The 15,720-nt window shown below is 45.4% G+C and overlaps 1 protein-coding gene across 3 annotated transcripts in view; it reads right to left on the bottom strand.

Moving 5' to 3' along the window:
* Positions 1 to 638: 638 nt before the first annotated feature.
* Positions 639 to 15,720, bottom strand: part of LOC135370697 (uncharacterized) — a 30,443-nt gene continuing 15,361 nt past the window's right edge. For 2 of the 3 annotated variants that reach the window (XM_064604494.1, XM_064604495.1), the window contains 10 exons: positions 14,409 to 14,551; positions 14,203 to 14,357; positions 14,045 to 14,145; positions 13,689 to 13,889; positions 11,101 to 11,237; positions 9,869 to 10,049; positions 7,761 to 7,963; positions 7,526 to 7,682; positions 5,782 to 5,869; positions 639 to 798 (listed from right to left, as the gene is read on the bottom strand). In XM_064604494.1, the coding sequence (XP_064460564.1) occupies positions 780 to 798; positions 5,782 to 5,869; positions 7,526 to 7,682; positions 7,761 to 7,963; positions 9,869 to 10,049; positions 11,101 to 11,237; positions 13,689 to 13,889; positions 14,045 to 14,145; positions 14,203 to 14,357; positions 14,409 to 14,551 (1,385 nt within the window). In that variant the 3' untranslated portion in view covers positions 639 to 779. The remainder of the gene's footprint in view (positions 799 to 5,781; positions 5,870 to 7,525; positions 7,683 to 7,760; positions 7,964 to 9,868; positions 10,050 to 11,100; positions 11,238 to 13,688; positions 13,890 to 14,044; positions 14,146 to 14,202; positions 14,358 to 14,408; positions 14,552 to 15,720) is intronic. The other variant, XM_064604496.1, reaches the window with a different exon arrangement.

Raw genomic sequence — 15,720 nt, 5'->3', positions numbered from 1 at the left:
CTGACGTGAAACCGGCCTATTTCATATTGCCCCAAATTACTAATTTAAGTGGTAATTCGTGAATTTTGGGTAAGTAGTCATCCAGTAGCTACATACAGGGCGTTTCACCTGAGGTGATAAAAACTTGTAACTGGCTACGTGCTCGGCAATTACGGCAATTGTCGGCAATTACGTTCTGGAAACTTTTGCCACCATTGAGGAAGGCTTTGGACAATGTTTAACTGCGAGAATTTTTTTTTTTTTCATATGAACTTCGAAAATTGCCCAGCGAACCTCACTTTTTTTAAAGAAATACGAAGTCCTGATGCAGACCCAACCAAAACTATGCACAGTATCGCAAGAGAGATAGTCAATCAAAATTAGTAAAGAATTAGTAAAAATTGTTGGGGCATATTCCGGCGAGTACCTCGCTAGTTATAATTCTTTATCACCTCAAGTGAAACAGCCTGTATATACGCTCTTTGCGCGAAAGGCCAAAAAAGTCTTCGAAATCTAAAGAAAGGCACTCCCTGAGGCACAACAGAAAACGTTACTTAGAAGCATTGCTTTATTATTGCTCGTTAAAGGAAAATTTATTAAACTCAAGAACGGAATTAGTTAAATTCTAAACAATCAGTAAAATCAGTGAAAACAGGATGACACTACTTGCGTTCATTTATAGCAATACTTTCGTGGTATACAATATATTAAAACATTATATGCTAAAACGATGATGCTCATAATTATAAGTACGTCCTACAATAACTGAGATAGTTACAAAAATAGACAAATCGAAGTCGCTATGGTCGTCGAAGTTTCCTGTAACAAAGGTAAACACAGACATGAACGGTATTTTTCGAGCGGATCAAATCAGAATTTAAAGGTACTGTAAAGCAGCAGGCATACCATTTTATACTGCTGGCTCATTTGACAGCCTGGGTGCTCAGTATACAAGCGCCACAAATTTCGTTCAAATCCACATCGTAGTTTTTTAGAAAATTCAGATTTTGTATTAGTGGCAACCTTGTGTCTAAGACCCCACACGAACTCCGCAGTTCCCGCCATGTAGGGCGGCGAACATAAACATGACAATTACAATGGGAGCCTACAGCGACATCTGGGGATCGCTACCATCACCACGCCGATTCCCCGGACGTGATGCATTTTTGCGTAGGTGACCCTCATGGTGAATCTGCTGACACTTCTGTTACCAATTTCCAGGATGTACCAACGTTCTTGCGTTTTGACAGAGCATATATGTCAAGAACTATATCATTTCAGCAAACTTTTCAGAGAAAGTTAAAGAAGTCGGCAACTTAGCCTATGAACTAGCCGATAGAGGCTTGGGGGACATGTAACACTGTTGCTCGACGAATGGACGATTGTTTGCCACCAGGCGTCGCCCCGACTCTTTTCATCGCAAGTTCAGTCGTGATTAAAAATATTTAGTTTTTCGTCGCACATAGTATTTGCAGTGTGGGTTTCTTTCGGAGTAATCTTTCAAATGCCGCTGCCAATATTAACAGCTTGCCCGCTGCTTTACAGTGCCTTTAAAGGAGCAATAAGCTTGGAAGCACTCGATTTTTCTCGTCGCGAAATTAAGGTGTTATCTTGACAGAAACTCAAAAGGAATGGAAACTGATTTGTTGCGTCATTCCTAGTTTATGGGCGAACGTAACAACGTGCTCCCTTTCCCAAGCAGCACTCGGATGACGGGCGGACATCGGCCCGATGTACTCTTGCTGACACCCTGGACATCGGCCCAACATGCACTTCGCAACACTGCCCAGAGTTGGGCCCAGACTTGTACGTATTTGGAGTATTGTATTTAAAATATTGTATTTTAAATACAATTTGCGGTATTTTGGTACTCTACTCAATACGTTTTGTTTTGTGTATTTGTACTCTATTTAAAATACATTTTATGGTATTTTCTACTCAATACTCTAATTAGATATTTTGCATCTCCCTCTCAGAGTTTCTGTGTCTCGTCTTTCCATTATCTTGCTTGTTCAGTGGAAATTTCCTGAGTCCCTTGGACTTGACCCGGACATTGGCCCTTCTTGGAAGTCCCCATTTAGAGAGCTTGCCCCGTGTGTACTAATCCTTGACCAGTCAGCGTTCTATTATGTGTGCCCTGATATGGTGACGCCGAATTCTGACCTCGCCGAGCAGGGACATGCTAGAAGTTTGCTTTGTTCTGGGTCACATATACTTAGTGGAGTTATGTGGCATCTCTTTGTCATCTTTTTGGGGCTTGTGTTTAGAATGACTCCTATCATACATCGGCGGTTAGCGTAGTGCGCGAGGTTTAGGTGATTCATGTCACGTAGCGGCGACAATTGCCGCATTGACCAAGGGCTGCACTCTTTAAAATGAACTTCACAGCAAACGGGGGTGTACGCCTTTCTTAAGACACTTACGCTGTTCAAAATTGCCACAAAAAATAAAGAAAAGTCGTACGCCTCCCGTTTTCAATAAATCGGTTCATATAACGGCAGCATTCGAGATGATGGTCGGCTATGAGCATGCCATGCTGTGAAGTTCATTTTTAAGAGCCTGTAAAGAACAGCGAGCAAAACTTAAAAAGAAAGATTTAATCGAAATTTAACTTCCGGATATATTCTTCATACATATACAAATAACCCATGGCGCGTCCACGCAGGCACGTCTGAACCCGTCGACCACCACAGCAGCATTGCCGACGCCGCGTCGCGTTTTCCCCGCGGCCTCTCCTTCCCTCTCCACCCTCCGCATATGCGTGTCGCGCAATGGCTACAGACAGACCACGCCACGATTCTGTCGTAGTGAGTGCTCTTGCGCACTAAAAAAAAAAAAAAAAAAAACTACGCAAGGGCGCTTGCTTCTTCGCCCAGTGTTCCCCTTGCGCGATTTGATTCAGTGTTCTTCCAACAACTTCCAACTTCTTCCAAGTATTTTCCGTGCTACACGATCTACGCGCGCTGTATCTTTCACACTCTTATTCAACAATTTCCATATATATGTATGAGCCGATAAAATTACTACAACTATTGTTTCTAGACCATGCCCGCGAAATCAGTCGTCAGTTTTCCCAAGCAGCACAATGTACTGAAAGTCGAGTGCAATAGGGGTGGACGGGTAGGTGGAAGGCCTTGAACAGACTCGTGAAACTAAAGAACATTGATAAGACACATACCGTCCACCCCTATTGCACCTGACTTTCAGTACATTGTGCTGCCTGGGTTAGTACATACACTCTTAGAAATGAACTTCACCGCATAGCACGCTCCTAGCCAACCATAATCTCGAATGATATCGTTATCAGCCCTGATTTGTTGAAAACGGGAGGCGTACGCCTTTATTGTGACGATTATGAACAGCATAAGTGTCACAAAAAAGGCGTACGCCTCCCGTTTTCAACAAATCATGGCTGATAACGATATCATTCGAGATTATGGTTGGCTAGGAGCTTGCTATGTGGTGAAGTTCATTTTTAAGAGTGTAGAAAGGTGTTCACGATAACGGTGTTCCGGAGGTATGGTAAGCCAAACGCAGTGATTCTTGGAAGTGAGTGATATGACATCACATTGCGAAGCTTGGATTTGATAGTTCCTTTTATCGTATCGTTTCCGTGGAATTCTTCCACACACCTCCCACACTGGACCACACTCTTAAAAATGAACTTCACCGCATAGCATGCTCCTATAGCCAACCATAATCTCGAATGATATCGTTATCTGCCCAGATTTGTTGAAAACGGGAGGCGTACGCCTTTTCTGTGACAATTATGAACAGCATAAGTGTCACAGAAAAGGCGTACGCCTGCCGTTTTCAACAAATCAGGGCAGATAACGATATCATTTGAGATGATGGTTGGCTAGAAACGTGCTATGTGGTGAAGTTCATTTTTAAGAGTGCACGTGAGCGCGTGGCTTCGGTATGGACAACAGACCGCGCTGTCCCGTGTCGTCGAAATCAGTGCAAATATGGCGAAACACAAGTTGTGTGAAAATGGCGGAAGATATTACGCCACGCACAAAGCAAGCTGGGAGCCGTTCCGTACGTATAGCAGCTCCCAAAAGCCCACAAAGGAGACATGATCGACGACGGAACCAGCTCCGGTGGCGCAGCGGTAACGCGTGCGCTTGGAGACTGGGAGGTCCGCGGTTCGAATCCGCGGGCCGGCTGTGCCGTCTGGGGTTTTTCCTGGGTTTCCCTCAGATGTGTAATAGGCGTATGCCGGCACAGATCCCCTGAAGTCGGCCCATGGACGCAGCTATCCTCCCCCCGAGCGGATTCCGCTCGGTCTTCCACTTCACCCTTTCCTCCTCTCCACCACCTTTCCCTTCCCGAGAAACATGCCGCCTAATCAGGCAAGCAGACCTCTCGGGTTCCTCCCAACGACACTCCTCCTCCTCCTCCATCGACGACGAAAGTAAAAACAAGGAGAGAAAGACGTTACTCCGCTAAGCATGCCGACAGTCAACGGCTACATTCCGTGACTTATCCAGCTCCCCTACATCCCTCAAATCCGGGAGAGACCCCATAAAAATTTTGGGAGATTACGCAGTATTCCTCGGAAGAGCATAAAGATGCATGGCAGTACCCCGTAGGTTGTGACGTCATATCCCAACTGCGGAGCTTTACAGCCCCCAGGGACGAAGTTCTAGACAACCACCGGCTACATTGCACTTCCAGTGCCTTTCAGCGTCAACAATTAAATGCCATCTCAGCTCCAGGTTAGATTAAAACATATTTCACAACGACGTTTTCCTCCTCTCCGGCACCGAGTAGGGGAAGAGGCTTTTCGCCACACGGACAGTCCGATCGCTAAGCTTTAAATAATGACAGGCTCAAAATGTGCTTCCATGCACTGTCCCGGGAACCTCTACTTAAAGGAGTACAGAGGGCCATCCAAAAAAAATTCAGATTAAGACATCTGATGAAAGTGTGTGCGTCGTTATACCGAATAGCGCGAAAGGTTTTGATGTGTGCAATTTGTTTCCCAGAAAAAAACTCACATAAACATAGCTTCGCGCCTTCACCCTTAACTCGCCACTCCAGCTATAACGAGGATGAGGAGGTATGATGGCACGTCACCGATGACGGCATAAGGAGACTCGTTCTGGTTTGCCGGTCAGTGGGGGTCAGCGCATTGTCCCTTTGCCGCCGTAAACCTGTTTTGCCAGGCCGAAGCATTACCGAGCAAGGAGAAAGGCTTTATCAGAACCCCGAACAGCGGAGTAGCAGACAACATTTCTCTAGGCCAATCAGCGAGCGTTCTCCTTATAGCGTCAGCGCGAGGTTCCAGGCAGATCACAGGCTGGTAGTGCTCTTCACCACCGTTGCGCACGGTCGCTTTTTGCGGCGTATTTTAAATTCAATTTCTGCGATAATTACGACTCTGTGGTGTAAATTATACTTCGCATGGTGCATCTTACTGGCAAACTTAACAGTTTTATAGGAAGAAAACTGGGTGTTAAAAATGACTTCTGTGCTACTTCAAAAGCTGCATGAAAGAAATACTGGTAATTAGTCGTCTAGCAGTTGTATGCTCTTTTGACAGAATGTGCGCCTGGTCATGTAACCTATGCTGCTCTCACAGATTTCTCGAACAAAAAATCGGTATCTAACGACAAGAAAAAAAAAAAAAAACATCCAGCATGCTGCTTGCACCTGCATTCCCTATCCGGCAATTGCACCCGACCAAAGAGAACGCTGAAAACAAAAATCCGCGACTGTTCTGTGTAATGTTCAGTGCGATGCTATGCTGCGTATATCATCGTGCTATTGCTCTATATTAATGACAAATTTTCTTACGTATTCAAACTGGGCTCCTGGTATGAGGTTCTCCTCGCAGTTGATCGCCTGCTTCTTTGAGGTCGGGTGGAGGTCACCACGTCATCCACTTTTTAGAACACACAACAGCAATATACAAACCAACACCGCCTATAAAAGGAGCACTACGGGGAAGTACCGTATCTCCTGGCGTATAATGCGCGCGTTATTCTGCGAAAAAAGTGCTCTGAAGAGGTCCTGCGCGATATCTAATGGTGCGCGTTATTGACGGAAATATTTTTCTACAGAGTTCTTTTTCAGGTTGGTGACATACAAATTCTTTCCTCTTCCAGAGTGTGCTGTGACTTTCTCCCGTATCGCTTAGGGCCAGTTGGCAAAGCCGACGAAGAGGCACTGGACTTCATAAAAAGTTAATGGTGCTGCTTAAGGTCAACAATGCTGAATTCATTTCGGAAGCGTGGCGAAGGGATGCGAAACCGAAAGAGAAGATGAGACTGAAGTATACTGTATGGCAACGAGTTTGTTGCATAGGAGTTTAACGGCTTTTACTATAGATGTGTTTCAAATAACGCATGTGCATAATCATATACAGGGTGTTTCAAAAAACGTGTCATTCGGACTTTATAAAAAAACGGGGCGACAGAAAAATACGGAGTAAACAGCATTTGTGTGGCAACTGAATTTGCCATCTTTCCAAAAGTATTTTCATTTTATTTTAATTAAAAGAAATTGAATTTCTTTAATTGAACTCCAAAATTTCCCAAGTCAACCTAACGTGTTTTTTTGTTTTGTTTTTTTTTACAGAATTAGAGAGCCCGTAGCGAACTTAGTCAGATCCACGAAGAAATTCGCTCGATATTGCAAGTAGGACTGCCCCAAAAAAGTCCCGAAATTGAGGCTTCAGAGTTTCGGGTATTCAACGGCGCACAAAATCAGTCGCAGAGACGCGCGGAGAGCCTGACATGCTCTGCCCCCACGAAGCTAGTACAATTTATCGCCGAACCGGCGTGCTGCACAAGACGTGCCGATAACAAGGCGGTTGACATTGCACCATACGTTGATAAGCGGCAAACAAGAATGATTCCGCCTCTTCTTTCCCGCCCTCTTTTTTTTCGACCTTCTATCTTTCATGGGGGCAGGAGCATGTGCTACTCTCTGCGCATCTTTGCGACTGATTTGGTGCGCCGTTGAATACCCGAAACTTTGAAGCCACAATTTCGGGAATTTTTGGGGGCAGTGCCATTTGCAATATCGAGCGGATTTCTTGGTGGATCTGACTAGGTTCGCTACGGGCTCTCTAATTCTGTAAAAAACGTTAGGTTGACTTGGGAAATTTTGGAGTTGAATTAAAGAAATTCAATTTATCTTAATTAAAATCAAATGAAAATGTTTTTGCAAGATGGCAAATTCAGTTTCCACACAAGTGCCGTTTACCCCGTATTTTTCCGTCGCCCTGTTTTTTTTATAAAGTCCGAATGACACGTTTTTTTAAACACCCTGTATATGCATATGCTTTATACACAGTATACACAATAAACCAAGGCGGTGTGTCATAACACCGCCTTGGCACCGCAGTACTGAAGCTTGTAGCGACAATGCGGTGGGCGTTATTCACCGGTGCGCGTTATACATGGAACTTTTTCACCGATGGCACCGATTTTAGGGTTGCGCGTTATACACGAGTGCGCGTTAGACACCGGAAAATACGGTACCTTCTTATTTATGTTCTTGGGGGAAGCCATCTATAGGATAAGAGAAGTCTTACACAAGGGATCCCGGAACGTCTCTGCACTCTGTCCTATTACGCTCGCCAAGGCGTCAGGCACAACAGCAGCTGCATCAGGTAGCTGTCTATATCCCGTGACGGTAACTTGGGTAAGTGATGGTGTTGCTTGTACTGGCCGGCCGATGTCATTGATATCCTGTTCGAGATGAGTTGCAAGACCTCTGTCCTAAACTGTTCTTCCGAATAACACTCGCACCAGGCGTGCGATACTTACGGAAAGTGGCCTCTTGTTTCGCGATCCGCCTCCGCTTCTCTTGCCTTCATCCCTTTCTTCTTTGACGGCACAATTTGGATTTGCGTGAACTTCATTTACACTCATTTTTGTGAAGATATTGTCTGTAGACATTGCGGAGGTCTTACGCGAACTCGCAGTTCCTGCTGCAGCATCTTTCGTTGTGTTTTCGTGGTCGCTGCAGGCTGCATCGAGAATGAAAAAGTACAGGTGGAGAGGGCTGTATTGTGGGAAACTAATACACAACACGCATTCAGTGATTTCCCCAGAAATTCACTGCTGGGGGAGGGGGGGGGGGGGTGCTTGGTGAAGGTTCCACTTACAGAATTTTTCATAGACACGGAAAGAATCGTGGCACAATGGTGACATATCTGCACAGCTTTCCCGTTTTATTTCTACATGTTATTACATTAGAACACAGTACAGTAGAATACAGATTCATTATGAACGGCATTTCAACATTCAGACGCATAATCACACGACCGGCAAAGAAAAAAGCCTAGCACATTGTCTCACGAAGCTCAATCAACACGTAGCAACCAAGCGATGAAAACCTTAGACGAAAAAAGCAGAATACTTCGCTCGATTGAGTTGGGTGCAAATGGTTCTTGATGATCCACATTGAGTTTGCGTGCCCGCACGCATTTTTGCTCGTATATGCGCGCAATATATGCATTGAACAGTCACTTTCAAATGATTTTGGAGAAATGCATGGTACGATCATCTGCATGACCGTGGTCCTACAGCCCAAGTTTGACAGTACAGGATGTAATTCGCTGCACCGGACTCACTACCAGAACGTGTTGGTGGCCGAGCTGGGTGGGGTTACCTGAGAAATTTCAGGAGGGGTGTTGCAAAAATGAGGGGGGTGTAGGGAAATCCCTGCACGCATTAGTCTGGATGCATTAGCGTTCACTGACTCACACCGACAGATCAAATGAAAGCACTGATATATAATAGTGTTGCCGAGAGCGCGCCTGAGCAAGTAGACTGAGCGAAGAAACGCCCACGAGGAGACCACCCGAAACGCATGGGACGCGAGCGGCGCGTGCCAGTGTTGCTGTATTCGACGCCCACATATATGTCTGTTAGAGCGTGTCCATGGTCTTCTTTCCTGCGGTTCCTGCCTTCGTTCATTCCAGATATCATTAAAATGTACAAATAATTTAGCCTGGCGGATAATGTACCAAAAATTTATGCGAGCTACCCATACGCAACCTTGTCTCCCGCATGGCCACAAGCAGCACAATGTACTGAAAGTCGAGTGCAATAGGGGTGGACGGTATGTGTCTTATCAATGTTCTTTAGTTTCAGGAGTCTGTTCAAGGCCACCCACCTACCCGTCCACCCCTATTGCACTCGACTTTCAGTACATTGGGCTGCGTGGGGCGGCCATTGTTCTGCCTACTGCTCGGAAAACGCACCCAAACGCGCGCGAATATCTGTAGACGACAGATCGCGGGCGTACACCCTCCGCGCGCGTTCAAAAACTGGTTTTTCCGTGGTAACACACACGCCAAGCGCGCGCGCGTCTTGAAAACGTCGGGAAAACGTTCCATGCGTTTAGGCCTTTAATGTTCCCGTGCCACGTAGGGGGCTAACGCAATGGTGGAGTCTCAGCGCACTGGCGCGAATGGCGCAACGAATTAGAATTACTTCGTCCGGAAGGAATCTAGCTCAGGTTCGAACATAGAATGTCCACGATACTCATCAGGGATGATGGGATGATGGGAAGATGGGATGAACACATGGCGTCTCATGGACACACTCCATTTTGTTGTTCTTAGGGATGCACCTTCGCGTTTTCTTTTTCTTTCTTTCTCTTTTACACTGGGGAACTGAAACTCTCTCGTTCCCTTCCTCGAAAGACGGCTGACGTGGCTTATTCGTACTCCAGCGAATGTCTTGCCTCAGTCAGACACTGCCCGTAGAGACAGACTAAGCCCCGTGTTGTGTCTTACGACCGGGAACCCTCTTGATGTTGATAACGTTCGTTGCATATCCCATGGAAGCGTCCTGATATCTTTGGTCAGTAGCTAAACCTGTCAGTAGTAGTGAAAGAAACTTGGTGCAGCGCGTATTGTACTCACGAGCTTCTGGACTATGTGCTGAAGCAGTTGTACTTGGAGCATGCAACTTGTACGAGCCACGGTTAGTATCTTTTTTGCATGGTGCTCCAAGGTGTGCCGACCTACTCCTGACCTCCTCCTTTGAAGGGGGCTGTGAACGCTCCCTACCAGATTGAGAGGGAACAGTAATAGAGGAGGTGCCCTGCGAAGAACGGAACATTTTTCAAATGAACGGTTGAACGGTTCTATGGCTTTGTTTCGCGAGGGCGACAAGTAGTTCCTCGTTTCATAAGTAACTACTTGTAAGTCAGACGGGTAGAAAATCCAGCGAACCGGTAAGGAAATATGAAGGGAAACACCTCAGGACAAGAGCCGCCGATATTCCGAACAGAGACTGTTCTTCCAGTGTGCCCGGAATATCGGCGGCTTGCGTCCGAGGCACTTCCCTTTATAATTGAAGTCCAAAATAATTTCTGTAGGAATATACTGTTTGTCTCGCTCTGCTATCGTAAAGCCTTGCTGCATTTTGGTTCTCATTCCAAACGAATCTTCTTTTTATGTGCACATTTAAAGGAACATTTCTCATCGGCCTACAGAACTACATCATCTGCACGGGAATAAAGTGGCTGATGCACGCTGCGGAAGGTTTCTTTTGTATATCATCATACTGTGATATGGTCAGCCTCTATACTAGTTAGCAAACCCTGTTTCACATTTCTCCCCTTATTCGTCTTTGTTCCAATAAATAACACCCCCCCCTCCCCTGTTCAACGAGTAACGTGACGACTCATTACATGCACAGAGGTGATTCCAGGATACTCGAATGGGATGACTTTTAACATGCACGTAGGGTGTAAGAGATAAACGTCGATTTAGGTCGAAGTTATGGGTCTCGGACCTGCGTATATTATAATTCAATACTAATTTCGATAAACTGAAACGTGGCATTTTGGATGATGATTATGATAATAATTTTGTGTTTAGCGGCGCAATAACATAGCGGGTTTTATGTGGCACTTTGAATGATAAATATATATATATTTTTTTAAATGTCACTTATCATTGGGAACCACGATATAACACGCGATACTGAATAACTGAAAACTTTACTTGGCTCGCAGCGAGCTCTCGTTCAATTTCTTTTACCTTCTTTTTGGTAATCGTGATGAAAAAGAATAATAAAAACTTGCGTCTTGCAAATGCCGCTAAAAATTTGAAAACCTGACAAAACCACGTGGAGCCAACTAACTTACCTGGTTTGCTGTTGCTTGTCCGTTATACTCGCTAGTTCTTTCTTGCAAGCCTCGAAGGAGTGATTTAGCGCTGCATCGATCTTTCGAAATAATAGCTGACTTTGGATTGGGGTCCTGCGGCACCGATGTTTCTTCGTCTGCGAGGCACAAGGAGCCACATTGAAGAACCGCACAAATTAAAGGGGCCGTAAACAGGTACAGAAGGTGCACATTTCTTTGTGTTATATTATTGGAACTTATGCAGTGAAAACTCCTTGCAACTACTAACGCTCAAAAACAAAAGGCGCTTGCATACGGATGAAATATTCACTGCACTCTTTCGCATTTTAGCTCCGCCCCGCGCTCTAACTTTACGTCATTTTGACGTAGCGCTTTCTTCACCAATTACGATTGAGTGTTCCACGTATGATTTGGACGGCAAAACGCTACGTAGCCATGTGACGTATGCGTTGTGGAGAGAGGCCCGCTGGCTACTCATCTTTGATAGCAGTTATACGGGTCAATGAGCTGGCACGAGCCGAATGAAGTGTATATTTGGGTATTATGAGCTGCGTTCTTTCATGGGGTATCATTATTTCAGAAATGTTTGGTTGCCTGTTTACGGCCCCTTTAAAGTTTCACTTCTCAGGCACTCTAGTGCACCGAAGTCGGAAGCACTGGACGCTATCACCGACAAGCCAACGACGGTGCGTCCATGTCGCATTTGCACAGCGCTACTCGAGGTACCAGGAGATGAAAGACAGAGCTCTCGCGTGCGGTTTGCTTCGAGTAAATGCGATAATCAGGTCTTACCTGTAAACTCACTTCAATATCCTATGCTGTGTACATCTTCCTTCATTTTCTGCTAGGTTTGTTTTCCGGGTTGTCACGCTTTCCATCTCAGTTTACAGTATACTTGTATAGTAGCAACAGCATCATTACAGCAGTTTTCCCCCAAAGCAACGGGCGCAAGTGATGTTGGAGTTGCGGACCTCATATTTGTGAAGCCAGAATCTCAATTTTATAATTACTTTAGCTCAAATCAATCAAACAGCATAGTACAGTATATTTTCTGCACTGCAATATACTGATGTCGTAGTCGCACGCTAACAGACGGACGGCCACAAGCTGGCAAGTTCCAACCGATGGAATACGGGTAACAGGCGGGAGGGACCGCAACAAACAAGCGAGCTGTTGTTAGTATAGAAGGTTAACACAAACGTGCACGTGCGGTGGAGCCTCCGCCTTCTTCGTCTAGAAGGTCTATGAGAAGTCGAGTTAATCTAAATTGATCATTTTGTGTTCAGTGGTTTATTTCGGAATAAATACACCGAAGGATTCACGAAAAGAATACGCGTAAGCACAGTGACGAGGTGGCAAACTGTTTACGGAAAGCCATGTGTTAACGCTTCAGAACAGTTACTCTGTGGAGCTGTTCTTCAGCACGGTTCAAATCAGTCTTGGGTAGTAACTAAGTTACTTTTAACTTGTAACTGTAACTAGTTACTTTGGGGGGTAACTAGTTACAGTAACTAGTCACATTTCCAGAGAAGTAGATTTTAACTGTAACTAGTTACTATTTCTGTGAATGTAACTGTAAAATGTAACTAGTTACTCGGATAAATGTCCTTCCTTTTTTTCTTTACCCTACGTTACACTACTTCCCCCTAACAGTGTCCTCCTTCCTTTTATCCGTAATCGGTATGTGTTCCGTGCCTTCGGCTCTTGACCAAGCAGGGAATTCCACCTTTGCGAAAAGAAACGCTAGTGACCCTCAACCCTCAGTTGTCAACGGTCGGAGTGAGTCATATGTGAGTAATAGTGTCACTGCCCTAGCACGGGATCCTGACTCCTGTGGATATGCACGACGGAATGATTATGCACAAAGAGAAACTCTCCGGTCAGCTCACTTGCGATCCGACCAGTGCAATGGCTAATCCGGCTCCGGTTGCTGCCATCATAAAGCTTCCGTGGCCGCTCTATGAAGCAACCTTCGAGTTTTTATCATGGATGGACGAGAATAATTTAATTGTAAAGTGCAAGCTATGAAATAAGACGTACTCGGCAAAACAGGACGTCAACTTCAAACCTGAAAAAGCATATTGAGGCGAGTTCCTTGTTCTTGTGTATATGTCTCTCTCTCTCTCTCTCTCTACACGCTACGAAACGGGTGCGTGCCACCGTGATCTTCTTTTTCACCGCGATGTGCAGGGTCGCATGCACGTGTTGTATTTTTCCGTGTGCGATTACCGCGCATTAACTTATACTGCTTCTGGTTAAGTGCAAGACAACATTTATCGCACTTCAGTAAATGCAAATAAATGTATGTTTTTAACAATTGTATCACCCTCTCATGGTCATTTTTATAAAAAGTAACTGAAATGTAACTGAGTTACTTTCTCTCAGTAACTGTAACTGTAACTAGTTACTCGACCAAGGAAGTAACTATAACTGTAACTTAGTTACTATTTTTGGCAGATAAACTGTAACTGTAACTCAGTTACTTTTTAGAAGTAACTTACCCAAGACTGGTTCAAATAAGGTTCCCTCTGATCAAGATGCCCGATTGTCTCAGTGTTTTACTGATTGAAAGGAAATTCGTTACTCACTACGATCAGTTCTGAGCTCTGAACCTTGGTGAGGTTTGATTGTAAGACTTGTGTTCGAGTGTAGAGCTACTGGGGCCTTGCTTCCATATTCAGGGCTTCGCTGGACCACTCCTTTTCTTACATCTACTTTAGCCACCGCAGCATCGCAGCTTCTCCTTTTACTTTTGCCCTTCGATCCCCTCTTCGTCCTGCCAGTCCTCGCTAAGGATAACGAAAAATAAGACTCGCATTAAGCATTTCCTTGCCATGTCCAGACCTCTCCACTGCGTGCCCTTTCGTCAGAGTACATCGGGTATGGAGAATCACAAACCCCACATGAAAATGCCAAACCGAGTACTTAATTACGGAAGAGTCACCCTTGTCCTTATCGCATTCTGCATGCTCTTCCTCTGTCTCTGGGAGTGCTGGCATTGTGAAGACTAGACGTGCTATTGTGCCTGGCGGTTTAAGGACGGGCCTATAACACAAATATACCTCAATAGAAAACGCCCTTCGCAATACCCTTCGAACGTACTTTGGAGAAGGTGATTTAGGGGAGCAGCCCTCGTCGTCCACAAGAGCCAAGTCGGCGTTGGGATCTAATATCTCCCCCATCAACTTCACGGCCTTATTATGATTGGCTTCGAGCGCTCTTATGTGAATGGCATTTTGCTCCAGCCAGGTCTTTACCTGCAGAAATCGGCACCTGTATCGCCGTTGCATCTTTCCAGAAGGACTCACCCGTGGCAAGTAGAGGGTAGATACCTGCAGATGACGCCTTCTACAGTGCACATCTGTCTTAATCCTCTGCTTGGCATCGGCTAATGCCTTCGCCAGCCGTTTATTCTCAAGGGCAAACCTGCGTACCTTTTCTCTGTACCTCTCTGTAAAATAGAATGTGGCTGGTAAGTCGAGCTGCTAATGAAGAAGCGCTCTTTTTGTTACTAACAGACGTGCTGTGGCCCTTGGAGTACTACACTCTAAGGGGAAAACAGGAGTAAAATAGAGAGTAATTGCAGCTTCTAGTCCCCTAGACTGCAATTACTCCCCATTTTGGTCCCCTAACCCCGACATTTACTCCCCAGGACTGCAAATTGTCACTGAATTTCACAAATGGTCTTCCGAATGCAACAGTCTATGGAAATATGCGCTCTTGGTCAATTTGATGGCATAAGGCTGTATCACTCAGCCAAGTTAGCAATTTTCAACTCCTACAGAGTAAGAAACAGTTAGCGCTTCTTTCATCGCAAATTGTGCCCTATGGAAGTCGTAAGATTTTATATCACTCGACATGTCACTGTTGACGGTTTGAGTCGAAGTATTTTCGTGCATGCACACAAATCATGTATCTGGGACTCTTAGAACAGAGCGCAAAATGCAGTCTCCGCTCTGTGGGATTCATTTACTCCCGTGCATTTACTCTCCAAAGGAACTATTTTTTGTGGCAATGCATTTAGTCCCCAAAACGAGTAAAATGACTCCTTTTTTTCTGTTAGAGTGTGCCTCATGCGCTTACGTGCACAGGAGCAACGCCATCTGCTACTGCGATTCACCGTTCTGCAAATTCAAGATCTCGCAAATTACTGCGGCTCACCTGGAACCTGCAGACCTAAATATTTAGACAAAAAGTCCAAGACGCTTTCCAGAATATCACTTTTGAGAAAGATTGAGACCTTTTTTGCGCTTTATTTCAAAGTTTTCTCATTTAGCACACAGGGGGCGTTCAATCACCACTCGCAGACGACGGCGGTTCTTCTCCATGGACGCGACCGCTGAAAGCACGTTCGTGGTTGGCTACGGCCGTTGAAAACGCGATACCGATTGGCTGACTCTTAATTGTTGGGTCAAGTCGACGAGCGCGCATGCTTTCTGTACCCAGGTGGCGTTGCCGCACCCAAGGAGACAAACGGCCATCATGTGCATGGGCCGCCACCGGCCGGTGGACGCGGGTTGCGTGTATTAAATCGACTGCGCCGAATGACCGAATTGCACGATACGGCGACCTTATACACGAAAGTGTTAAGAAGGCAGGCTGTTCTAGTCTAGGAGACAT

Source organism: Ornithodoros turicata, chromosome 10 (assembly GCF_037126465.1).
Source record: "Ornithodoros turicata isolate Travis chromosome 10, ASM3712646v1, whole genome shotgun sequence".
NCBI lineage: Eukaryota > Metazoa > Arthropoda > Arachnida > Ixodida > Argasidae > Ornithodoros > Ornithodoros turicata.
This window is presented reverse-complemented; position numbering and strand designations above follow the sequence as displayed.